Source organism: Heterocephalus glaber, unplaced genomic scaffold, assembly GCF_053883595.1.
Source record: "Heterocephalus glaber isolate CG9 unplaced genomic scaffold, H.glaber_assembly_v1.0 deba00001472, whole genome shotgun sequence".
NCBI lineage: Eukaryota > Metazoa > Chordata > Mammalia > Rodentia > Bathyergidae > Heterocephalus > Heterocephalus glaber.
Genome location: NW_028258315.1, coordinates 37,359,930 through 37,385,098, shown reverse-complemented (window position 1 = coordinate 37,385,098; position 25,169 = coordinate 37,359,930). Strand labels below are relative to the sequence as shown.

Genomic DNA, 25,169 nt, shown 5'->3' with positions numbered 1-25,169 from the left:
ATGACTGAAGCTCGTGTAGCAGCAGTGAGGAGAAGTGAGAATTCTAAGGTATGTTGCAAATGCAAAGCTCTTTTGTAGTAGTTAACAGATTTGATGATGGGAGAGCAGAAAAGATGTCTGAGTAAAGTCAAAATGAATGTCAGTGTTTTACACCTGAATGTTTGGGAAAATGGGGTGTTTAGAAATGTGATATATATATATTTCAGTCACAAAAATCATATCATTGACAGGAAAATGATGGATGGAATTGGAGATCACCATATTAAGCAAAATAAGCCAGACTCAGAGAGACAAGTTCACATGTTTCCACTCATGTGGAATCTAGGGGAAAATATGCTTCAAAAGTAAAAGAGGGGCTATTAGGAAAACGGAAAAGGGTCAAGGGAGGAGGTAGGAGAGGATAGTAGGGAGGGAGAGGGTTTTAGGGAGGGTGGATATGATCAAAGTATGCATGTATGAAAATGTCACAACAAACCTGTTATTTATACAATTAATATGTGCTAATCGGTACAGTAGAAAGTATTAATTGGCTTAAAAACAGAACTGTATGGAAGGTCTAAATGTGTGTGGCTGAAAGTTATGAGCTCATGTCTAATGAGAAGAATCTGAGATGCTGATGGACATTGAGGTAGAAATAAAACATAGGATAAATAAAATATGAAGTTCAACTTATTTCCTCCACAGATGGTCCTTATCTTTAACTTCAGCTTTGTCTTAGCTTTTGAGTTTTTCTTTTCTTTGTTTTTATTCATCCACTGGTGATGCAATAGTTTCTGCTGTGGAGGTTGCCTGCCCTCCACAAAACCAATTTTTTTGTACATAAATCTGGTTCTTAATAAGTTAGCCTTCATTCTCTGACAATATACTTCTTTTTGAGCCAGGTGCTTAGAAAGTGCTGCCATGATCTAAGCTGAAGACATGTTGTTCTGCTAGTTGTCAAAGGCCATGGCTGTGAGCAGCTGTCTGGAGCTTACCCGCCACTGTCTCATTAAGGGTGCCTTCTCTCGTCTGTCTGACCTGTAGCATTCACCATGGTCAGGGCTGGAGGTCCTCACTCTCAGGTCTGTTCTTCCTCTGGAGCCCACTGTCCAAACCCAGTGCCTTCTGGACCTCTAGGCTCTGGGAGGGTGACTTACTTCACCAGACTCAGACCTTCTCTGCACCTCCTGTTCCCTTTTTACCACCAGCATCATTTATGCCCTATTTAGTTACTTGCCAATCAATTCTCCTTAAATTTTTCCATCCTAAAAAACAAATATTTACATATCATCTTCCCATGCTCTAGGTTATTTTTTTCTTGATAGCTAAAATGGGATATAATTACTGTAAATGCATTAGGAGTCTGTCTCCTGCATGAGTCAAGCAGAAGTGAAGAGGCTCCAGACAAATGCTCTTGGTACTTATGGGTGGTCTCTCCAGAAGGAGACCTGGAACCCCAGAAAGCACTGACTTTTAAAGAAAGAAAAGGAGACAGCCTGGGGGACGAACAGCAGTTTAATTCATCTGGCACTATTCGACCATCACAAAGGGAAGAAGCAAGGCTTTTATACATGTAGGAAAGCAGCTTAGTTATTCTGGCTATTGTCTTTCCGATTTTAACCTCTGATGATAACCAGTGACTTTAAGTGACTCATAAAAGCTATAGGAGAATTCACAAGTCCCCTGTTTCTGTTCACTAATCCCGTACATCAAAGAGCATACTGCAGCCCTCTTCTTATCAAATAGTATCAAGACAGCAGGACGATTTCAGCCAAAATCAAGCCCACCGGCCCACCATGAACATCACAGATGTGCATAGTGAGTTGTATCTCTCTTACCACCCATAGAGTCATTGGGTCGTTGTCCTCTGATCCTGGAAAATGGTAAATAAGAAAACTAGGGAAACCTGTTTTTCTCCAGTGAGACTTTTACAAGGTCTCAAAGTTTTCTGGCATTCTTTTAACAAACAGACTTGTGGAATTTCCCAGAAACAACTTAATTCTCTTAGTTAACAAACTTCTTGTGATCTATTCTTACAACTAGATAGCTGAATTCTACCATTTCCCACAATACATTTTTTCCTAGAGTTTGTGTTTTTGATTTAATCTTCACATACATCATAATTTTTTTCTTCTTTGAATACAGTGGAAGTGCATAGCCGCACCAGGATTCTCTGCCATGCCTGAGGCCAACATAGGGCAGGGTGTGAACTTGAGTGAGCATGTGGATTTTCTGGGCCATTGTTCAACTCTGACTCCACCCTGCAGGTCTATTCCAGAGGTGAGGCTGGGACTTAGGGGGTCTGGAATGGATATGCTCCGTGGGCCGCACTTTGGGAAACACCAGTTTAGAATTTAATTATGTTCTGGTCCCTACTCATTTCCCTAAGTTAAACACAAGATCAATATTTTGGAAAAGTTGATTTATTTCTATTTGTACATACAATATATTCTAAATGATTTTTCAGAGAGAGAGAGAGAGAGAGGGAGAAAGAGAGAGAAAGAGAGAGAGACAAAGGGAGCCAGCCAGAATTTCAGAAAGAAAATATTTTTTTCATAGAAAATGTTTTCAAATAGTTTGGAAAAATATAACTTTTTTCTACTGGATACTAGGGTTAAGCAGAAAATTGAGACAGGGGATGAAGTATTATTTTCTGCTATTGCCAGCCCCCAACGTTTTAAATCTCCCAATGCCTGAAGATGCAGTTTAAATGACCTTTAAAAAAAAGTTCTTCTCAGCTTGCAGCTTGAGCTTTAGCTCACACTGATTTTTACAGCTAAATTATAAAGCTCTGACAAAAGGGTTTAATAAAGGCAATGCAGATAGCTGTGAGCAGAGGCACTTTGAATGGTCATCATTGTGATGGGAGATCTTGCTGAGAAGGCCCAATCAGTCAGACCCTCGAGCACTGAGGATCCATGATCAGGGAGATATTAGACCTAATTTTATTGTAAGAACTCCTCAATTTATGCAGCTTTTTCAGAAGTCAGAGTCCTGAAGCTTCCAAATACCAAAAGGGTTCAATATCTTATGGAAGAGGTATTTAAAGGAAATTGGCCCCCAAATCACTGTGCTATTGTCCTGTGTTCTTATTCAGTTCATATGAAGGATGAAGTAGAGGCTATTTTTATGTCATCTGCACTCTCTCCTGTTTCTTCGTTGACTCCAATCAGTCTTATGTTATTCTTCTTTGCATCATCTAGCAGTTGCTGTATTGATTTCTCTTGGTCCCTTACAATTTTGAAGCAATTTTTCTTTTCCTGGTCACTAATTGCAATCTTATCTTCTATATCTGAAATTCTGTCCTCATATTGGCTCATCCTGCTGTGTAGACTTTCAATGGAGTTTTTAATCTCCTGGAAATCTGTTTGTATCTGTTTTATGGATTCCATTTGTTTCCTATGTTGGGCTTCCATCATGTTCCTCAGATCCTCTATTTTTTTATCTGTGTCCTCTCTAGATTTATTAATCATGTCTTGCACTATGGGCACAATTTCTGCTGTTATCTGAGAAATTACTTCTGATTTCATTTTTTCCAGATCCTCTTTTGTTGCCAGTTCAGGGCGTCCAGGTGTTTGAGTATTAGAGTGTTCCATGTTGTTTCCCTTTGGGGTTGCTGTAGGTGATCTGGAAGTCTGGTTTTGAGACTTGTTTATGTGTCTTCTCATTTTGTTGGGTGGGTGGGTGGTGCTATTGGCGCCTGCATGGCTTACCTCCTCTGGGCTGGGAGTGGTGGTACAGTGGCCCAGAAGCCCCTACCTCTGGGTTGGGAGCAGTGGAAAGGCAGCCTGGAAACCCCTTCCTCTGGTCTGTGAGTGGTGGAACAGCTGTGGAGGCTATTTTTAAAGAATGATAAAAAAAATCCTCTTAAGTTTCTTCATCTGGAGATGAATTTAGTTACTTATTTTTTTAAGGTTGTGGTTATTTGAATTTATTTCTTCTTTTGTGAGATGTATAGTCAAATTGTTTCATTCTACTTACAGGTGTCAGTGTAGAAATAATTAAGGATAAAGGTTGTGTAGAGTGCCTGTGTTATGACTTGTATTTAGATGTTCCCCCAAAGTCTCATGCACTAAGTGGGGCTTGTGGGAGGTGCCTGGATAATGGGTGTGTGATACTGGATCACAGATATGTGATACTGGATTAGTTCACTGATTGGATTAGCACAGTTTTGGGTGTAGGTGTTGGATTTACTGAAGAGGGAAGACCTGCCTTGGGTATGGGTGTCACCAACCAATAAGCTTGTAGCTTAGATAGAATAAAAAGGCCTAGAAGCAAGAAGGCTGCTGCTTCTTGCCTGCCATGACCCAGACTGTTACTCCTCTGCCATGCCCCTCTGCCATGCTGCCCTGCTTGGCACCAGCCAACTATGGACTGAAACCTCTACAAACTGTGAGCTGGAATACACCTTTCCTCCTTTAACTTGTGGGTATCAGATATTTGGTTCCAGCAATGAGAAAGTAACTAAGACAGTCTGGCTGGTACAAATGCCTTCTTGTACACAAATACAGAAACTTGGAAGGGCTTGATCATACTTTGAAGTGGTGAGAAAAGTAAACAAGTGGATACTAGAGGAACCATCTAGGGCAGTACAAGTTATCTTTCTACTCACATGAGTTGTCAGCAGAGTAGACAGCATTTTCCAGGCCTGGCCACTCCTGGAGCTGCCCTGAGGCCCATGACCATGGCTCCTACTGCCCTTTGTTAAGTCTATCCTCTCTATGACTTCCTCTGGTGCCAACATCTGGGCTTCTTTGGAGCAAAATCCTCCTGTCTCTGGACCTTGGCACTTCCTCCATGTTAGTATCACATTCACTGAGTTTATTCTGCTAATAGTTAACAGGTTAGTGTTGACATGATCAGAAAATACTGGTTTATACTCCTGGAATTCTGGGATTTTCTGAACCAAGTAGACTCTGTAGCTATTCTTTCTTTTTCAATCTACCTGGAAACTCTCACTCATGACTCTGGGCAATTCTTTATTTTTATTTGTTTTTCCTTTTTAAAATTTTTTATTAAATCCTTTTATTGGTGCATTGTAGGTATACAACACAATTACATTTCTCATTAGGAATTGTACCTTTACATAATGCATCTTGGTGCTTATTTTTTCCTCATTCTTAGCCCTCCCTTCACGCCCTCCACCCTTCCCTATTTACAAAGACTTTATTTCCATTTTTTGCATTTCTCATCATTTTTTCTTTCCCTTCTTTCCTTTCCCCTGCCCCTCCCACTACCCCTACCCCTTTGGACCTTTTCTTCCTATTTTACATTATTGATTATTCATTCTAATCATTGGTACATTTTAGGTATACAATATAATGACATTCATCATTGGAAATTTGCACCTTTATATAGACTCTCTTGGTTCTTATTTTTCACCCTTGCCCAGCCCTCCCTTCACCCCTCCATTCCTCCCTATTTACAAAGATTTTGTTCCTATTTTTCCATTTTTTCATATTAATCTCATTCCCTTCTAACTTTTCCCCTAGCCCTCCCACTTCCTTCCCCTTTGCCCCTTTTCTTCCTATTTCACATTAACTATTATACATTTAGCCCTTATTTACACTTTCAGTTTCTCACAGTAGAGAAACTATTTGGTATTTATTCATGTGTGTCCTATTTATTTCACTTAAAAGTATTGCCTCAATGTGCATCCACTTAGCTATAAATGTCTCTGATTTCTCATTTTTTATGACTGAGTAGTACTCCATTTTATTAAAAAAACCACATTTTCTTTATCCAGTCTCCAGTTGATGGGCATTTGGGCTGTTTCCAGGTTTTAGCTATTACAAACTGTGCTGCTATGAACATGGGCACACATATATCACTGTGGTATGATTCTTTTAATTCTTTGAGGAAGATCCCCAGCAGTGGAATAGTGGGGTCAAAAGGGACTTCCAGTCCTAGTTCCTTGAGGTATCTCCATACTGATTTCCACAGAGGTTGCACCAGTCTACACTCCCACCAGCAGTGGAGCAGTGTTCCTCTTTCCCCACAGCTCCACCAGCATTTGTTATTGGTTGATTTCATGATAGTAGCCATTCTTTCTGGAGTGAAGTGGAATCTCAGCTTTGTTTTCATTTGCATCTCTTGAATGACCAGTGATGTTGAACATTTTTTCATGTATTTATTTGCTATTTCTACTTCTTTGTGTGAGAAATGTCTGTTCATTTCAGATGCCCATTTTTGGATTGGGTCTTTAAATTTGGGAGGTCTGATCTTTTTAAGTTCTTTATAGATTCTAGATAGTAGACCTTTGTCTGAGGAAGAGCAGGTGAAGATATTTTCCCCACATTGTGGGTTGTCTCTTCACACTGCTGGTGGTTTCTCTTGCTGTGCAGAAGCCTTTTAATAAGAAGAGATCCCACTTGTTGATTGTTTGTGCTAGTTCACAGGCAACTGAGGTTTTGTTCATAAAATCTTTTCCTACACTGATGTCTTCTAGGGTTCTACCTAACCTCTGTTCCAACTGGTTCAGAGTTTCTTTTTTAATATTTAGATCTTTACTCCATTTAAATTTTAGTTTAGTGCGTGGTGAGAGATACAGGTCTAGTTTTAATCTTTGGCAAGTTGAAGCCCAATTTTTCCAGCACCATTTATTAAACAGGCTATCTTTCCTCCAGTGAGGGTGTTTGGCTCTTTTGTCGAAGATGAGATGGCTGAGTGTGTCTGGAGTTGTTTCTGCATCTTCTAATCTGTTCCACTGGTCCTCAAGTCTGTTTCTTTGCCAGTACCATGCTGTTTTTATCACAGTAGCTTTGTAGTAGAGTTGCAGGTTGGGGATTGTGATACCCCCTGCCATGTCTCTGTTACCTAGAATTGCTTTTGCTATTCTGGGTCTCTTCTTCTTCCAAATGAATTTTTGGATTGTTTTCTCAAGGTCTATGAAGTATGCTGCTGGGATCTCAATTGGAATTGCATTAAATCTATATAGCAGTTTTGGAAGTATGGCCATTTTCACTGTATTAATCCTTCCTACCCAGGAGCAGGGGATGTCTGTCCATTTTCTGATATCATCTTCAATCTCTCTTTTCAGAGTGCCATAATTTTCAGAGAAGAGGTCTCTGATTTCTATCATTAGGATGATTCCTAGGTATTTCAGTTTTTTGGATGCTATTGTGAAAGGAATTATTTGCCCTATTTCTCTCTCAGTGAGTCTGTTATTCATGTAGAGGAAAGCTATTGATTTTTATGTGTTGATCTTGTTCCCAGCTACTTGACTGAATTTGGTTATTAAGTCTAGAAGACTTTTGGTGGAGTTCTTGGGGTCTTCTATATAGAGTATCATGTCATCTGCAAATAATGACAATTTAATTTCTTCATTACCTATCTTTTTTCTTTTTTTTTCTTTCTCTTGTCTAATTGCCATGGCTAATGTTTCCAGAACTATATTGAACAAGAGTGGTGGTAGTGGCCATCCTTGTCTTGTTCCTGATTTGAGTGTGAAGGATTTCAGTTTTTGACCACTTAGTATGATATTGCCTGTTGGTTTTTCATAGATGGCTTCTATCAGTTTGAGTTAGAGACCATCTATTCCAATTTTTTGTAGGGTTTTTATCATAAATGCATGTTGGATTTTGTCAAATGCTTTTCTGTGCCTATGGAGATAATCATATGGTTTTTGTCCTTGGTTCTATTGACATAGTGTATTACATTGATTGATTTGCATATATTGAACCATCCCTCCATCCCTGGGATGAATCCCACTTGATCAGAGTGTATGATCTTCTTGATGATCTTCGGGCTTCTGTTTGCCAGTATCTTCTTAAGGATTTTTGCATCTATGTTCATTAGTGAGATTGGCCTATAGTTCTCTTTTTCAGTTGGGTCTTTCTCTGCTTTGGGGATCAAGGTGATGCTTGCTTCCAGGAATGAATTTGGGAGTATTGCTTCCCTTTCAATTTCATTGAAGAGTTTAAAGAGTAATGGCAGTAGTTCCTCTCTAAATGTCTTGTAGAATTCAGCAGTGAACCATCAGGGCCTGGGCTTTTCTTAGTTGATAAGTTTTTAATTACATTTTCAATTTCATTGGTTGATATTGGGTTGTTCAGAATATTTAGGTCTTCTTCGTTCAACTTTGGTAACTCATATGTATTGAGGAATCTGTCCATTTCTTCTGTGTTGTCCATCTTATTGGCGTATAGGTTCTGGAAGCAGGTATTGATGATCCTCTGGATTTCTGCTGGGTCTGTTGTAATTTCACCCTTTTCATTCTTAACTGCATGGATTTGGGCCTTTTCCTTCCTTTTTCTGACAAGGTTGGCTAAAGGTTTGTCAATTTTGTTGATTCTTTCGAAGAACCAACTCTTGTCTTCATTGATTTTTTTGTATCATTCTCTTAGTCTCCATTCCATTGATTTCTGCTCTGATCTTTATAATTTCCTCCCTTGTGTGAGCTTTTGAGTTGTCCTGCTCTTCTTTTTCTAGAAGCTTGAGGTTCAGCATCAGGTTGTTTAATTGGGCTCATTCTGTTTTCCTAATATGCATATTCACTGCTATGAATTTCCCTCATAAGACTGCTTTCATTGTGTCCTATAGGTTCCGATATGTTGTATTGTCATTGTCATTTAATTGAAGGAACTGTCTGATTTCTTCTTTAATTTCCTCTGTGACCCATTGGTTATTCAGAAGCGTGTTGTTCAATTTCCACATGTTTATGAAATTTTTTGAGTTTCTTTTGCTATGGTTCTCCAATTTCATCGCACTATGGTCTGATAATATACAGGGGATAACTTCAATTCCTTTGCACTTACTTAAACATGTTCCATGTATGAGTATGTGTTCTATTTTTGAGAATGACCCACGTGCAACTGAGAAGAATGTGTATTCCAATTTTGTGGGGTGGAAGGCTCTGTAGACATCTGTTAAGTTCATTTGTTCAAGATTTCAATTGAGTTCTAGTATTTCATTACTTATTTTTAGTCTAGTTGATCTATCTATTTGTGACAGTGGGGTGTTGAGGTCCCCCACTACAATTGTATTAGTGCATATATGACTTTTCATGTTCTTTAGTATTTGTTTTATATAGTTTGGTGCACTAGTGTTTAGTGAATAGATATTTATGATTGTCATCTCTTCCTCTTGGATTCTTCCCTTTACAAGGATGTAGTGTCCTTCTTCATCTCAATCAGTGTTGGTTTGAAATCTACTTGATCTGCAAAGGGGTTAGCTACTCCTGCTTTTTTGGGGGTTCCTGTCACATGGAGTATTGTTTTCCACCCTTTAACTTTCAGTCTATGATTTTCCTTTTGAATTAAGTGTGTTTCTTGTATGTAACATATTGTTGGATTTTGCTTCTTGACCCATTCTGCCAGTCTATTTCTTTTGATTGGTGAATTGAGACCATTAACATTGATGGTTATAACTGAAACTTATTGACTTGTCATTTCCATGACTTTTTCTTTTTTTTGGGTTCTCCCCCTTTCCATTTAATTTCTTGTCATGCCAGATGGGTTCATTCTGCTTTGCTTCCTGGGGTTGTGTTCCTCAATGTCTGTTACTAGGCTATTGTGTAAAATTCTTTGGAGTGCTGGTTTGGTATTCACAAAGTTCCCAAGGTGCTCTTTGTCATGAAAGTATCTTAGTTCTCCATCAATTTTGAAAGATAGTTTTGCAGGGTACATCAATCTGGGTTGGAGGCTGTTTTCTTTTAGGGCTTGGAATATGTCACTGCAAGCTCTTCTTACCTTGATGGTTTGTGTTGAGAAGTCTGCTGTGATTCTGATGGGCTTTCCTTTGTATGTGATCTGTTTCTTTTTTCTGACTGCTTGGAGAACTTTGTTCTTCTGCTGTGTTTCTGGAATCTTAACAATTATATGCCCATGTGTAGATTTTTTTTTGATCAAGGCTATTTGGAGTCCTCTATGCCTCACTTATCTGTATGTCAAGTTCTTTTCCCCTGTTTTGGAAGTTTTCTGCCATTATTTCTGTGAAGAGATTTTTTATGTCATCTCCATTCTCTTCTGTTTCTTCATTGAGCCCAGTCAGTCTTATGTTATAGTTCTTCACATCATCTAGCAGCTGCTGGATTGATTTCTTATATTCCCTTATAATTTTGAAGCAATTTTTCTTTTCCTGGTCACTAATTGCAGTCTTATCTTCTATATCTGAAATTCTGTCCTCACATTGGCTCATTCTGCTGTGTACACTTTCAGTGGAGTTTTTCATGTCCTGGAAATCTATTTTCATCTGTCTTATGGATTCCATTTGTTTCTTATGTTGGGATTCCATCATGTTCCTCAGCTCCTCCCTGGATTTATTAATCACGTCTTGCACTAGGGACACAATTTCTCCTGCTATCTGAGGAATTATTTCTGCTTTCATTTTTTCCAGATCCCCTTTTGTTGCCAGTTCAGTGGGTGCAGGTGGTTGAGTATCAGAGTGTTCCATCTCATTTCCCTTTGGGGTTGCTGTAGGTGATCTGGAAGTCTGGTTTTGAGAATTATTTATATGTTTTCTCATTTGACTCGGGTGGGGGGCTTTTAGTGCCTGTAGGGATTTCCTCCTCTGAGCTGGGAGAGGTGGGACAGGGGCCGGGAGCAGCAGTAGGGATGGTGACCTAAAAGCCCTTTCCTGTGGGCTTGGAGCAGCGGGAGGGATGGTGACCAGGGAGCCCTTTCCTCTGGACCAGGAGCAGTGGAACGGTGGCTCAGAAGCCCCTACCTCTGGGCCGGGAGCAGCGGGACTCAGTACCTTAGTCTGGTGGTCTGGTGTTCTCTGCGTCTTTGTAGTGTGGAACCAGGTGGCTGCCTGTGTGCAGTGGAGTGATTTGGCATCTTCTGTGCCACTGGGGACCTCGGTAGGGCGTGGGCAGACCTGGCTGCCTGCAGCCGGTGACTGGGAGTCCTCTTCAGGATTCAGGACCTCGGTAGGGCTCGCCCAGACCTGTCTGTCTGTAGTGGGCTGATTTGGCATGTTCTTGACTCTGGGCAATTCTGAAAGGGCCATGCTTGTGTCTTTGGGTGAGAAGCCCCTGGTTCCATGGGAAGAGGCCTTAGGGTAGGGGGTCTTGGGTCACTGTATTAGTCACTTTCCTCTTGGTTGGATAAAATACCCAATTTGTGCACCTTAAGGGAGAGGACATTTATTTTGACTCACAGTTTTAGAGGATTTAGTCCATGTTTGGCTCTCCAAGGCAGGAACAGCATGGTGGAGGAACCCATTGCAGCCAGGAAAGAAAAGGAGAGAGAGAGAGAGAGAGAGAGAGAGAGAGAGAGAGAGAGAGAGAGAGAGAGAGAGAGAGAGAGAGAGAGAGAAAGAGAGGGAGAGAGAGAGAGAGTCCTTGAACAAGTGTACATTCTTCCAGGTCATGCTCCCAGTAACCAACCTCCAACCAGGCCCTACCTCTGAAGAGCACATTCAGCTACTGAACTCACCAATGGATGAATCTACTGATGAATCCATAGTGTCCCCATGATCCAGTCACCTTCCACACACATGAGACTTTTGGGGGACATTTTAGATTTAATCTATAATAGTTACCTCACTGTTTTCTTAAAGATTAGTTATTTTAATTATGTGGAGCCCATATATGATTCCTGACAACTTGGAATAAAGACTTATTTTTGAGAGTGTCTGAGGAAATAGAGGTTTACGCCAAAGGAAGAATTCAGATTTATCTTCTTTTTTTTGATTATTCACCCAAAACATTTACTACTTGAGAATACAAAAAGATTGTCAAGATGAGCCCAGTATAAGACAGAACACTATTTAAACACAGATACAAAAATATGGTAAATATAACCTAAGAAGTTAGCAACAGAGTATGGAAAACATAGAATATAAATAAAACAGATTTGAGGCATATCATAGTGAGGATTCTGTTTGAATGACAAAGAGTAAGGCTGTTTATAATTCACTTATTAGTCCCCTTATAAAGGGTTTAAGGAAACTAGCCTAGGCCCCATTCCAAACCCACTGCTTTTCCCTCTTCTGACCAGGTGAGGATAGTACATGTGCTGTACCTCTGATGGACAGCAACAAGGCATGATCTCTGAAGCAGGGGACTAGAACTTCACCAGACACCAAATTTGCCAGCACTTTGTTGTAGTATTTCCTAGCCTCCAGAACTGCAAACATTTAAGCTTCTATTGTTGGAGAGATTAAATAAAAGGGGGTGGGTTGTGGTATTGTGTTGTGGACATGCACCAACTTCCCATGAGGACTGTGATCATTATGTACTACAAAAACATGCTCTAATAATAAATTAAACAAAATCTCTAGTGTTTACATATTTTCCAAGCATTTCAAGAAATGGTCAAAGCAATTCAGAACTAGAACATACAATAGGGTTCTTTAAACAATTTATTTAACTGAAATGCCATATACTGACTTCTGTTTATTTTGGTACATCTTGTCCCCAAGGTGATTTAGAGGATCTTCTAGCCAATATAAGTATTTCATAAGTATTTGGCCATTTGGGTATACATCTGCACAATACCTCACATCTTTCAGCAAGAAAAACACTGAAGAGTAAAGACCTGACACAATTAACTGGGTATGATGAGAATCTGCTCCAAATATTTGTTTCTCTGAGGTAAAGGCACCACACACCTATTCAATTAAGAAAACCATCCTTACAACACAGGATGATTTTTTATTTTGAAGTAGGGCTTAGGGCACTCAGCCGCTAATTAGGTGCTGCATGGCAGAGCTACATCCTCAGCTTATGCCATGAATTCATAGGGAATAGGTTCCAACAACTCAGGCTCCTTCCCATTGGTTCTCATAAAGTGTGCTTCTCTGGGTGGGGCAGACTTCAGTTGAACTCAGGTACCTTTCTCTTTGGCTTCCTTCTTTTTCTGATCATTTTCCTTGACACGTTTCAGGAAGCTATCTTGACTCTGAGTGTTTAATATGCTCAATATGCACAGTAATACTCTTGGCAAGTATCTTGCCCTTAACTTGCTTATTTACAACAATGCACACAGCATGCTGGGTAACATTGTAAACTCTTCCAGTTTTGCCATGGTAACATTTGTGTGGCATTCCTTTTTGAATAGCACCCATTCCCTTGATGTCTGCAATATCACCCTTTTTGTAGATTCATATGTATGTGGCCAAAGGAACAACCCTGTGTTTTCTAAAAGGCCTAGAGAACATATACCAGGTTCCCCTCCTCTTTGCCTTTGTGTTTGTCATTTTGGCAAATTGCTGGAAGGTGGTGGTTCTGGCTGAAAGGAGAAAGGTGTTTTCACATTTCTTTTCTCTTTTTATTTTGGTACCAGGGATCGAACTTGGGACCTTGCGCTTGCAAGGCAGGTGGTGGAACCACTGAGCTAAATCCCCTGCCCTTATCTTCTCCTTTCTCAGAAAGCACATGATGAAGGTAAATTATACAAAATTTGCATTAAATGCATTGAGATCCTCAGTGGAAGGTAAAGTCTATACAGGAGCTGTTCCTGCTCTACACTGTGTCTCCCTTTAAAAAAAAATTGATTCCATTACTGAAGAAAAAGCGAAGAGAAAGAAGTCTGGGACATGGGTTATATTTTCTGCAGAGGCTTTCAAAAGGCATTTGACAAAGTATCATACAGAAGCCTCACATGAAAGTAAGGATTTATGAATTACAAGAAAAAGAAGTCACTTGAAAATGAGGTGGAGAAGAGAGCAGGGAGTATGATTAGTCACTCTGACAGACAGTCGAAAAATAGGCCTTGGCATGGCTGGTTTACAGAGCTGTCCCTCAGCAGCTGGCAGCAGGCTCCATCCAACACTGTAAGTCACCAAGGAGGGAGCTGAAACTTTTCTCATGAGCAAGTACCTGTTTTTCTCCAGAATCTTAGCTGGCCAGCTGGGGTCAGTGGGGGTTGAACAGCAGAGGAATGGTTCTAAAAGTTGAGTTTGGATGAGGGCAGGGGGTAGGGCTACCTCGACCTTCTCCACTAAAGAGCTGTCTCAGTAGCTTTGGGGTTGTTTTACAGTGTCTGGTGGCCTCAGAAGTTTGGAGAGCTTGGAGATAGGGGAGTGCAATGATGGTAGTCCATGCTCTGTTCTTCTGGGAGTATTTAATCTTTAGGATTAGTGCTGTTCTGAAGGTCATAATTTCACAAGGGTCACTCATGCAAATTGAAGAATAAACAGATTGTAGAGAGATTAGGTGTGTTATGTTCCCTGTTGGGTTCCACCAGCCCCAGGACCATGGTCTTGCTGGGAATGTGGCCCTCCATATTCTCATAAGTTGAGCCAGGGTGGGAAACCTCACAGGTCCAGGACATTTTCAGTCCCACAATTGCTACCCTCAGTATCTTTATTTTATGTAGCTACACAGTACTTCTGTGAAAATCTGTTAATGTCTAGGGGCTGGAAGTTAGCTGTGAGCAGAAGTTGAGGTGACTGTGTAACACACCCATTCAGTGGCACATGACTCAGCAACACCCAAGTCATTTCATAGACACTTTTATTTATTACCATTGGTTTCCATTTCCCCCATCTTCATGTGACTTTTTCCCCCCAGCTCTCCCCTTTGTTTTTTTTCCCCATTCAGTTTACTGGTACATTTTAGGTATAAAATACAGTTACATTCATCATTGGGGTCTTGTACCTTCACATGATGTATCTTGGTTCTTATTTTGTTCCCCTTCCCTTGCCCTCCCTTCACCCCCTCCACCCTTCCCTATTTGCAAAGACTTTGTTTCCATCTTTTTATTTTCTCATATTTTTCTTTTCCCTTCTTTCCTTTCCCCTACCCCTCCCACTTCCACTACTCCTTTAGACCTTTTCTTCCTATTACACAATACATTTTAAAAATTATAATATCAAAATTTAGAGGACATTACCACAGATTTTACAGAATTTAAAAGGATATAGAAAGAATATTACAAAAATCTTTTTTTGAAATAAATTTGATAACTTCTAAGAAGTACCTTGGAAGACAAATTAATGAAACTGACTCTGGAGGAAATATAAAATTTGAATAGCACCTATTAAAGAAAGTATAATCCCAGCTTGAAAGCCTAACTATATGACAACAACAGGCTCATATACATTTTAACTGATAAATTATATCGAACATTTAAAGCAGAAGAAAGAAGGAACACTTCTCCCCTCATTTTAGGAACTCAACATTGTGCTAATCCTAAAACTGGATAAAGATAATAGAAGAAAAAAGTATGAACACAGATAAAAATTTGTTTAACAAAACAAACTATTAGAAGTCAGATCTGGTAGTTTGTAGAAAGAAGTTTTATTATAGGGATGGAAGTGTTGGTTCAGCATTGGAAGATCCACCCCCAAAGTCATCATTTTAACAGAGGAAAGGAAAAGCCACATGATGCTGTCAGTAGTTGCAGAAAAAGTATTGGACTAATCTTCCACAGCTGTTCATGGTAAAAAGCTATCAGGATACTAGAAGTAGAACAGAACCTTCTCAACACATAAGCCATGTACTCCATACTTTCAGCAAAAACACCTTATATGAATGGAAAAGATACAATGCTTTCTCCCTAAGGTGGGGAACAAGGGCAAATATGCCTACTCATCATCTTTCCATTAAACTTTGAAACATAAGCCCAAACCAAAATAGTCTGGCAATAAAAAGACACAATTAGCATATGGTTGGCAAGGTAGAGGTAAAATCTTTATATGTAGATGAAATGATCATCTACAGAGAAAATACTAAGAAATCTCTATGATCCCCTAGAACTTGTATTTGAATTTAGCAGGATTAGAAAACACAAGGTATATATAAAAATTCAGGTCTATGTATACTTGCTATAAATGAAGAATTGGATATTGAAATTAAAAGTTATGTAGGACTACAAAGGACCTAGAAAAGTAAAAAGAAAAAAAAACAGTGTTGTAAGACATTTAGTACCTAATTTTAAGACTTCCTGTAATGCTACAGTAATCAAGGCAGTGTTGGCGTAAGGAAAAACATATAGATCAATGGAATAAAACAGAGAATCTAGAAATAGAACCGCACATGGTTCACTATATGGTCCACTGAGTTTTGAAAGATTATTTAACATTAACATTTTATAGAACATAAACTCAATTAAAGAGCAGAGGAAAAGATAGTGCTTTCAGCAAATAGTACTAGAACACCTGGCATCCGTATGTAAAAAATTAACCTCAACCCTTTATTTCCATACATAAAAATAACTTGAAAGGATCTATGAACTTAAATATGAAAGACTAAAACTATAAAACTTTAAGAAGAAATTATATGGGAAAATGTTCATGAATTTAGGGTAGGCAAGAATTTCCTAGGCTACAAAAAACGTGATATATAAAAGAAGAATTGATAAATGAGATTCCATCAAAATTTAGAACTTTAAATGACATTGTTAAGAAAATGAAAAGTAGTCCTTAAACAGACCTTATTTATAATGCATATAACTTAAGACCAGAATATATAAAGAACACTTACAGCTCATTAACAGATAACCCAATTAAAAAGTAGACTTAAGAAGATGATAAATAGCCAGTACTGATACATATTGACTTATCGTAGTCATGACTTTTTCTTTTTGTTCGATTCTCCCCCTTTGCATTTAATTTCTTGTAGCGCCCAATGGATTAATTCTGTTGGGCTTCCTGTGGTTATGATCCTCATTTTCTTTTCCTAGGATATTGTCTAAAATTTTTTGGAGTGCTGGTTTGGTATTCATGAAGTTCCTAAGGTGCTCTTTGTCATGAAAGTATTTTATTTCTCCATCAATTTTGAAAGATAGTTTTGCAGGGTACATCAGTCTGGATTGGAGGCTCTTTTACTTTAGGGCTTGAAATACAGCACTGCAAGCTCTTCTTGCCTTGATGGTTTGTATTGAGAAGTCTGCTGTGATTCTGATGGGCTTTCCTTTGTATGTCATTTGTTTCTTTTCTCTAACTGCTTGTAGAACTTTGTTCTTCTGTTGTGTTTCTGGAATCTTAACAATTATATGCCTATGTGTAGATGATTTTTGATCAAGGCTAGTTGGAGTCCTATATGCCTCACTTATCTGTATGTCAAGCTCTTTTCCCCTGCTTGGGAAGTTTTCTGCCATCACTTCTGTGCACAGTTTTTTTTTTTTTTTTTTTTTTTTTATGTCATCTGCACTCTCTCCTCTTTCTTCATTGACTCCAATCAGTCTAATGTTATTCTTCTTTGCATCGTCTAGCAGCTGCTGGATTGATTTCTCATGTTCCCTTACTATTTTAAAGCTATTTTTCTTTTCCTGGTCACTAATTGCAATCTTATCTTCTATATTTGAAATTCTGTCCTCACATTGGTTCATTCTGCTACATAAGCTTCCAATGGAGTTTTTAATCTCCTGGAAATCTGTTTGCATGTTTTATGGATTCCATTTGTTTCCTATATTGGATTTCCATCATGTTCCTCAGTTCCTCTATTTTTTTTAAATTTGTGTCTTCTCTAGATTTATCAATCATGTCTTGCACTATGGGCACAATCTCTGCTGTTATCTGAGAAATTATTTCTGATTTTACTTTTTCCAGATCCTCTTTTGTTGCCAGTTCAGGGAGTTCAGGTAGTTGTGTATCAGAGTGTTTCATCTTGTTTCCCTTTGGGGTTGCTTTAGGTGGTCTGGAAGTCTGGTTTTGAGACTAGTTCACGTGTCTTCTCATTTTGACTGTGGCGGGGGGGGGGGTTGTTGCTGGTGCCCGTGTGGCTCACCTGCTGTGCACTGGGGGGAGGGGGTGGTATGGTGGCCTGGAAGTCTCCTCTTTTCTCCCCTTGTTCTTTCATTTATGCACATTCTGGAAAAAGAACTCTCAATGGCACTCAGTGTGAAGTCAGCAAAACAAAAAAAAAATACCCCCCCCGCCAAACACAGAACAGTCACATTGATGGTTTTTTCAGACACATGACATTTTCCCAGAATGTATAGAAGGTATTCTGAAATATATAAAAACACTAATCTACCATTGAGTACTTCCCTATCTCATGAACATCTCCTTTCTGCCTGTGAGAGATTATTTCAATTGAGTAATGCATCTTGTAGGGATAAGAAAAATGAGTATGGGAAAATAATATTTGTTATAATTGGCAACAATATCTAATAAGTTTTCTAGGAAGAGTCAGTTAACATTTGTAAGGGGCATCTTTCTGCCCCTTTTATGTTATTCAGACTACTGGGATTAGGGCAGTGCCTAACCAATCAGTGTACTGATTTAATAATCACATGTCCTTAATCCCAGTATCACACACTCTAAATTTAGCCATGTCAGAAAAATCCGCACCTAAGACAGCATGAGGCTTTTTGGGGACATCTGGATACATGCCATAGCATAAGGCTTATCCATGCTTGAAAAATGAATAAAATACAAAACATCTTGAAGTTATTTTAATGTCTATACATATAACTAGGGTAAAACATAGTGGAGTAGCAATGATTGATTATGAGTGAGGACAGTTAAGGTAAAATGAGACAAAGAAAATGCCAGAAGAAAGAGCACAAGAAAGTAACTAAAAGTAGAAGTAAGAAACATACAAGTAAGTTGGAGGAATCAGGAAGATTTATCTGGTGGAGATCTTGGATGTCAGGATGCTTGGCTTCCATGACTGTGAAGATGCTATTGATAATAGATAGGCAGAGAGCACAGATGGTGCTGGATGCTTCCCTAAGAGCTTCATGTATTTCTTGACTCTTTTAAGCCTCAGAAAAACCCTGGTGGTGGGTCCCCTTTATTTAGAGAGGAGCTAACAGTGCATATATCACAATCAGGAGCTCAGTGCTTGTTCTTGACCCTCCATGTTTCTGATTCTACATATGCATGCAGCATCATCTTTCCTTGGCTGTGTTGACACTTTTTGTTATTGCTACTTCCCCTTTAGCCATCTTTAGCTTTCTCCTTTGCTTGTTTCTCTTTTCAACTTACAATTGAGAGTGTGTAATCTCTGGCCCTTTCAAAAGTGCCTTTAGATTGTGCATTAGTCAACTTTATGTCACTGTGACAGAATAACTGAAGAAAATAATTTACAGGAGGAAAGATTTATTTTGATTCATGCTTTCAGAAGTTTTAGTCTATGGTCAGTTGGTTCCATTGCCCTAGGCCTGTGGTGAGGCAGAAACAAGATGGCAGAGAGCATGGCAGAGGAAGACTGCTCATCTCATGTCAGCCAAGAAGCAGAGCTGGAAAGAGCCAGAGAAGAAGAGGCTGTGGAGCACAAATAGCCCCCAAGATCATAAGTCCATGACCCACTCCCTTCAACTAGGTTCCACTTTCTGTTTCCATTCCCCCCATAATGCTATCAAATTATGGTCTCATCAGTGGATTCATCCACTTCATGATCTAATTACCTCTGTACACTTTTGCATTGGGGACCATGGCTTCTATCTATGATCTAAACCTTAACAGGCTGTCTGAGAACTAACATCACCCAGCAGCTCCAAGTAGGTGGTTTTAAAACCAGTTTTGGGCTCTGACTTTTCACTGAGTTTTATTTCTGAATCTTCAACACTGGACTGAACATTTTGTACTGTGATTCTGCCATGATTCATTGTCATTTTCCCAAAGACTCATTGGACTGTCCCTGTTTCTGTCACTGGCATAAAAATCTTCCCATTTTAGGACATTACATTTATTTCAGATTTGTGCTTTTCTTCAGTCTTCAATTCCAGAGAATTACTGCATTCTGTCATTTCTGAAATTTCATTCTTTTGTAATGTGGTATATTTTATAATCCCTTTCATAAAGCTCAGATTTGAAAATTTAGAGAACATCATGCTTTGCCTTCTAGTAGTTTTGTTCATTTTTGGCAAATATATAGAGGTTAATATAATATAAAAATCTTAATCTCTCTTTGTGTGTGTGTGCACGTGCACACATAGGGTGGTGGGGTGTTTTAAAAAATCAATGTGTTGATCAATGTTCTTTCTTAAAAGTCCTGAACAAATTTTCTTGAGAGAAATATATCTGGATAATCTATGCTTCAAAGAAGTTCTTTTCTTCGTACTAACAGAACTCATGTGTGAGGTATTAACTTTTTATTCTTTTTTTTGGTACTGAGGATTGAACTTGGGACCTTGTGCTTGAGAGGCAGGTGGTGGAACCACTGAGCTAAATTCCTGGCCCTTAGGTATTAACTTTTATAGTAGCTCTAATTGATATTCAGTACTGTCTTACCAACCTGTAAGTATGTTTAAAAAGTGAGGATAGAGTAGAAATTATTGAAAGTATTATTATTTAAATTTTTGCTTTATAGTTAAAATATATGGGTTTTTAAGCCCTATCTCTAAGACATTATTTTATGAGTCAGATCAGGATCCAGATCTGGTTTTGACCTGAATTTGTAGTACTTCAAGATTCTTCACCTCCAGTGCAGAGCTACCTGTGATTAAAGTGTCTTGAGGGTTTTTGTCCACAGAGGCTAAACTCAAAACACAAAGTTTTTGCCTCACAAGCGTGGCATCTGTTTGAGGTTTTCCTGCCAACATCTCTTGCTCTGCCACATACTTCTAGGAAAAGGTGACATCCTGACCTTAAGATTTTTTATTTCATTCTTTTCATTTCCAGTTTAAGAGAATCAGTTTTTTGGGGGGCAGTGCTGGGAACTGAAACAGGGCCCTGTGAATGCTAGGCAAGGTCACTACCACTGGGCTGTATCCCCACTTCTTTTCAGTCCTGGGACCTTTGCTGGGGAGATACATCCCCTGTTCTTCTCAAATATTTTTGAGACAGGATCTTGCTAAGTGGACAGACTGGGTTTGAACTTGCTGTCTTCCTGACTCAGACTTATAATAACCAGTTTTTAATATACCTTCAAAGCATGTTTGTAATGATCTCTCTCTCTTTTGGAAATCTATTTTGCCCTGTAAGAACACTTTGTATACCTGCATGCATGTGTAGTCTTACACAAACACATACACACATCTACACAAGCACACACACAAACATATGAATATATATGCACAAATACATATGAGGTTTATCTGATTTCACCTGCCCAAGGCTTTTCTAGGACTGTTGTGGAGATGGTGGTGAAGAGGAGATAAAATACTGTCTTTAGTTGCACTTTGGGGGCTGTCTCGATGTCCAGAATCAATGCAAAATGTTTATGGCAATTTCTGTCACGGTGGTATATTCTCATCCACTGCATCTGGCACTGTGTGACTTTTGGCTCTTCTCCAGAGTCAAAATGACCATGAAAGTTCAGTGTTTTGAAATAATTCAAGACATTGAAGCCAGCAGTTAGCGCAACTAAAGGCACTCATGAAAGAGGACTTCTAGAACTGCTTCACAAAGCATCAAGAATGATACATGTGTTTGAAATGAGGGGGATTTTTTTTTGCAATTAATAACAATACGTCCTTTACTATAACAAATTTTTAAAAGACATTTAGACAGTCACAATATTTTTGATAATACCTCATGTATATTCAACAAATCAAGTTTGCCTTTAAAATGTAGTATTAAATTCATTTATCTGCCAGCCAAGAGACTGTCTTTGGTCCTGAGAGTTCTCTTTTGCTAGACAGAGGGATTTCATTAAAGTCTCAGTATCCTATTTGTTATGAGAAGGAAATGAAATCTAGTATTTGCCTAACCTCAGAGTCAGAAAAATTCAAAGATCTGGGTAAATGGCAGCTGTTGCTGGGAGCATGAGAGGAAGGTCCCACTGAGCTCTGTCCCAAGTCACCCTGTGAATCTTGCCATGTCCTGGCTAGTGCTGGCCCTTGCTCCTTCGTTTGCATTCAATGGTCCAGGAGAAATCTTTATGTACTAAAAAAGGGCCATCTGTGCAGCCCTAGGGAAGTTTCTGAATGCAGTGGGTGGTGAGGAGAATGTTGGTTTTCGCAGTGTGTGTTTCCAGACTTCCCAGGCGTGTAGGGACAGGCTACAGTCTTTGCACCCTTTCCATGCTGTTTCAGGAGATCCATTCCTGCCCATCATTACCTGGCTGAGAAGCAAAGCTTGGGACTAACCCTCCATAACAGAAAAAATGTGGGATAAGAGTGAAACAATGACACTCAACAATTTCAGCAGAGATCCTGTGAGTGGTGTGGGAAAGACACTTTGTGAACAGCAGCTTTTAGAACTCTGGATCCCATTTCTGCCTAGGTGGCTTTACCTCCTTTGCTCCTTGCTCTGAAAAGCTGGGATGGACTGTGAGAATGTCATTCCAATCATAGTCATTTAAATGAACTGCTTAGGATTGATACCTAATTAGCATGCAGCTCAGTGACAATTATGTATATCATCAAACATGTGTCAGAGAATCTTTGTTGCTCATTTTATCTGATTAAGAAGCTAAATGCTGTTCACAAATGCTCAGTTTTCCTAGTTTGTTGCCCCCATAGGATGGTGCCCTCCACACTTGCCTTCTCTGTGTGTCCCTGAATGACCACGTGGGGACTTTATTTAGAAGACGATTCTGACTGTTCTCTGAGGGGTCCCTCTGTGATACCTCTGTTAGTTACCCTTTGGTTTGGTCTATTATTTACCAATCCTTAGGTAAATTGGAAGGTAACTGATGGTCCTGGGGGCAGAGATAGGAAGCCCTTCTTTCCTGCTTTTCAGTACTTTATAATTGTTCAATATGTATCATATACAGGCACCAATTTGTCAGAAAAAGCAAAGCATCATGCAGGATGCTACACACCCAGGGACCACAAAGAATGCAGGAACCTCAGGTGCACTGGGCAATATGGTCTACCTGGTCCAGGCAGCTGTTATAACCTCAGAGGAAGTCTTTAAGATATCACAGTAAGAAATACAAGTTAAAAAATCAGATGAGAGTATTTGAGCCCACATATGCATTAAATACATGCTAGTCTCCAGTGAACTTCAGCAAATTATGTATGTTCCATCATAAATAATCAATATTGAAGTCTGCAATATTTAATTCCAGTGCCTTTTTCATTATCCCGATGTGGTCTGGAAGATAGCTTTTTTTTTTTGGACAGAGGCCACCTTGGGGATAAAGGGCAGGTTATACTCCTGTGCCTTAACTCAGTACCTATTACCTTTTAAAAATGTAGTATTCTCCCCATTCACTCTCCTGACCAATCTTATGGACCTTAAAAGTCAGGTCAAAACCAGGATTCTTTCACCACAGGCTCTCCAAGAACAAAGTAGATGAGAAATAAGACTGTTGGGATCACCACAAAGGGACAGAAGGCCTTACCTTGTTACCTATTAAAAACACGATTTGTATTTTCTTCTGAAGCAGTTAGAGACCTCAAAACTGTTTTTGCTAAAACAACACAAAACAAAATAAAACAAAACATGACTCTTCACTTGGGTCTACAGATGCTCAATGCAGGATAAAGCTCTGCCTTCATTTTGTATCTGCCACCTTTATTATCTTACAACTTTGGGCCAGGTTCCTGCTCAGCTGTGCATGTATGCAGATTAGTCATTTAGGGGGTGTGGTAATACAAGTTACTGTATATCAACCCTAAAATCAAGATACCAAGAAAAGACAGAGACATTCAAGTACAATGTTTTACACTCTGAAATGGGTGCAAAAAGTCTCCAGTCATTACATTAAACCTCCTGTCACCTCAGGTTCTGATAGAGCCTCAAAACAGACTTCCTGTTCTCCCCTTGCCTGCTGGGGTGGAGGCAGTGCTTTCTGCAGCTGAGCTCGTAGTCACAGAGTCACCCAAAAAGGTTTGGTTGGGATGTTCCGGTAATTCTGAGAAATTCCGAAGAGACCCAGTTCAGCACAAGAGTTTTCAAAAAGCAAATGAGACAAGCGAAGAATCCTTTTGGCCTAGAGATCACGAATCCATCCACAGCTACAATTACAAGTTCTAGACTGAATACTGCAGATACAAAGATTAAGAATTTAACAGCTTTCTTCTAAGGAATTTATCACCTCGTAAACAGAGAGAGACACTTACCCAAGAGGAGAATGGAATGTCGCAGCCGGCATAACACTGACAACAGACTGTCTTGAAGACAGCCACCTTACGTGCTATTGGGGCTGCAGTGTCCAGAAATTATACGAAGCGCTGCAGAAGCACGCGTACTGCTTCCGGATCAGCACTCCGCAGGCGCTAGAAGATGCCCTGTATAGCGAGTATCTCCACCAAGAGCAGTACTTTATTAAAAAGGACAGCAAAGAAGAAATATATTGCCAGTTACCAAGAGACACTAAAATTGAAGACTTTGGGACGGTGCCCAGATCTCGTTATCTGTTGGTGGCACTGTTGACCTTAGCAGATGAGGATGACCGAGCAATTTATGATATTATTTCCATGGTATCAGTAATTCATATTCCTGATAAGACTTATAAATTTCCCTGCAGAATATTGTATCAATATTTACTCCTGGCTCAAGATCAATTTCATGATCTTAAGCAACTTTTCATGTCTGCAAATAATAATTCCACTCCCTCCAGCGGTCCCTCACCAGAAGAGAAGAACGCGGACCGCAGTTTCCTGGAGAGGGCTGGACTGTGTGAAGGCGAGGCAGAGCCTTCAGAGGACAGCAGCAAGGATTGCGTCGTGTGCCAGAACGGGAGTGTGAACTGGGTGCTCCTGCCCTGCCGGCACACGTGCCTGTGCCACGGCTGCGTCCCGTATTTCCAGCAGTGCCCGACGTGCAGGCAGTTTGTGCGAGAATCCTTTGCACTTTGCAGTCAGAAAGAACAAGACAAAGACAAACTGAAAACTCTTTGAAGATGCCGTGGCAACTGAAAAGTACACTTTCTAGCTGACATACAGACAGCTGTGTCCTTAGAATTAATCCTGACACGAAGTCAACAGTATTAACCATCAAAGGAAATTCTACGTTAACCCCATTTATGCAATACAGGGATGAAGGAAGTGAAATGATTCCTTTCCGCTCAGTGTGGTGAACGCTGGACTGCTGCGTTAACACAGAAAAATCCAGAAGAATGTAAATATTCAGCTTTTCGTCAGCTACATGATTTCATATAATCATTCTGGAAAGCAGTCCAGCTGAAATTTGGGGAGCTAAAAGTCTCACGATTGCGGAATATCTTGCTCTTGACATAATCTGGAGTGAAGTTAGGAAGAAACTTATTTCTCTTTAAAGTCATTGTATGTTCCTCAGTTTATGTTCCTCAGTTGGAAAGGGCTTCTTTCTTTAAATCCTTTCCTGAGATACGCTTTTATAAATATCAATCTCTTTGGTTTCTAATTTCCCTTAACATCATAATTACATAAGCACAAGTCTTAATCTTTAAATATAGGTTGTTAAATCATAAATGCAATATACAATTCTTAACTGTTCCCAGGGTATCATATATTAAAATGATACTGATCTATAGGCAG

General features: G+C 39.5%; 1 protein-coding gene across 1 annotated transcript; it reads left to right on the top strand.

Annotated features, from left to right (window-relative positions):
- Positions 1 to 24,556, top strand: LOC101699956 (cell growth regulator with RING finger domain protein 1). Its single transcript, XM_087181084.1, has 4 exons — positions 1 to 48; positions 2,125 to 2,259; positions 23,434 to 23,557; positions 23,758 to 24,556. Exons 1-4 carry the CDS (start codon positions 1 to 3, stop codon positions 24,549 to 24,551), a joined length of 1,101 nt encoding a protein of 366 aa, XP_087037210.1. The 3' UTR covers positions 24,552 to 24,556.
- Positions 24,557 to 25,169: the final 613 nt, after the last annotated feature.

What these genes read in the sequence shown, in the direction of transcription:
- LOC101699956 (XM_087181084.1), top strand. Translation starts at nt 1, where the DNA reads ATGACTGAAGCTCGTGTAGCAGCAGTGAGGAGAAGTGAGAATTCTAAG. An exon ending in CCTGCAGGTCTATTCCAGAG is followed by an intron (nt 2,260 to 23,433) that starts GTGAGGCTGGGA and finishes CTGTCACCTCAG; the next exon opens with GTTCTGATAGAGCCTCAAAA. An exon ending in GGTTTGGTTGGGATGTTCCG is followed by an intron (nt 23,558 to 23,757) that starts GTAATTCTGAGA and finishes CCTCGTAAACAG; the next exon opens with AGAGAGACACTTACCCAAGA.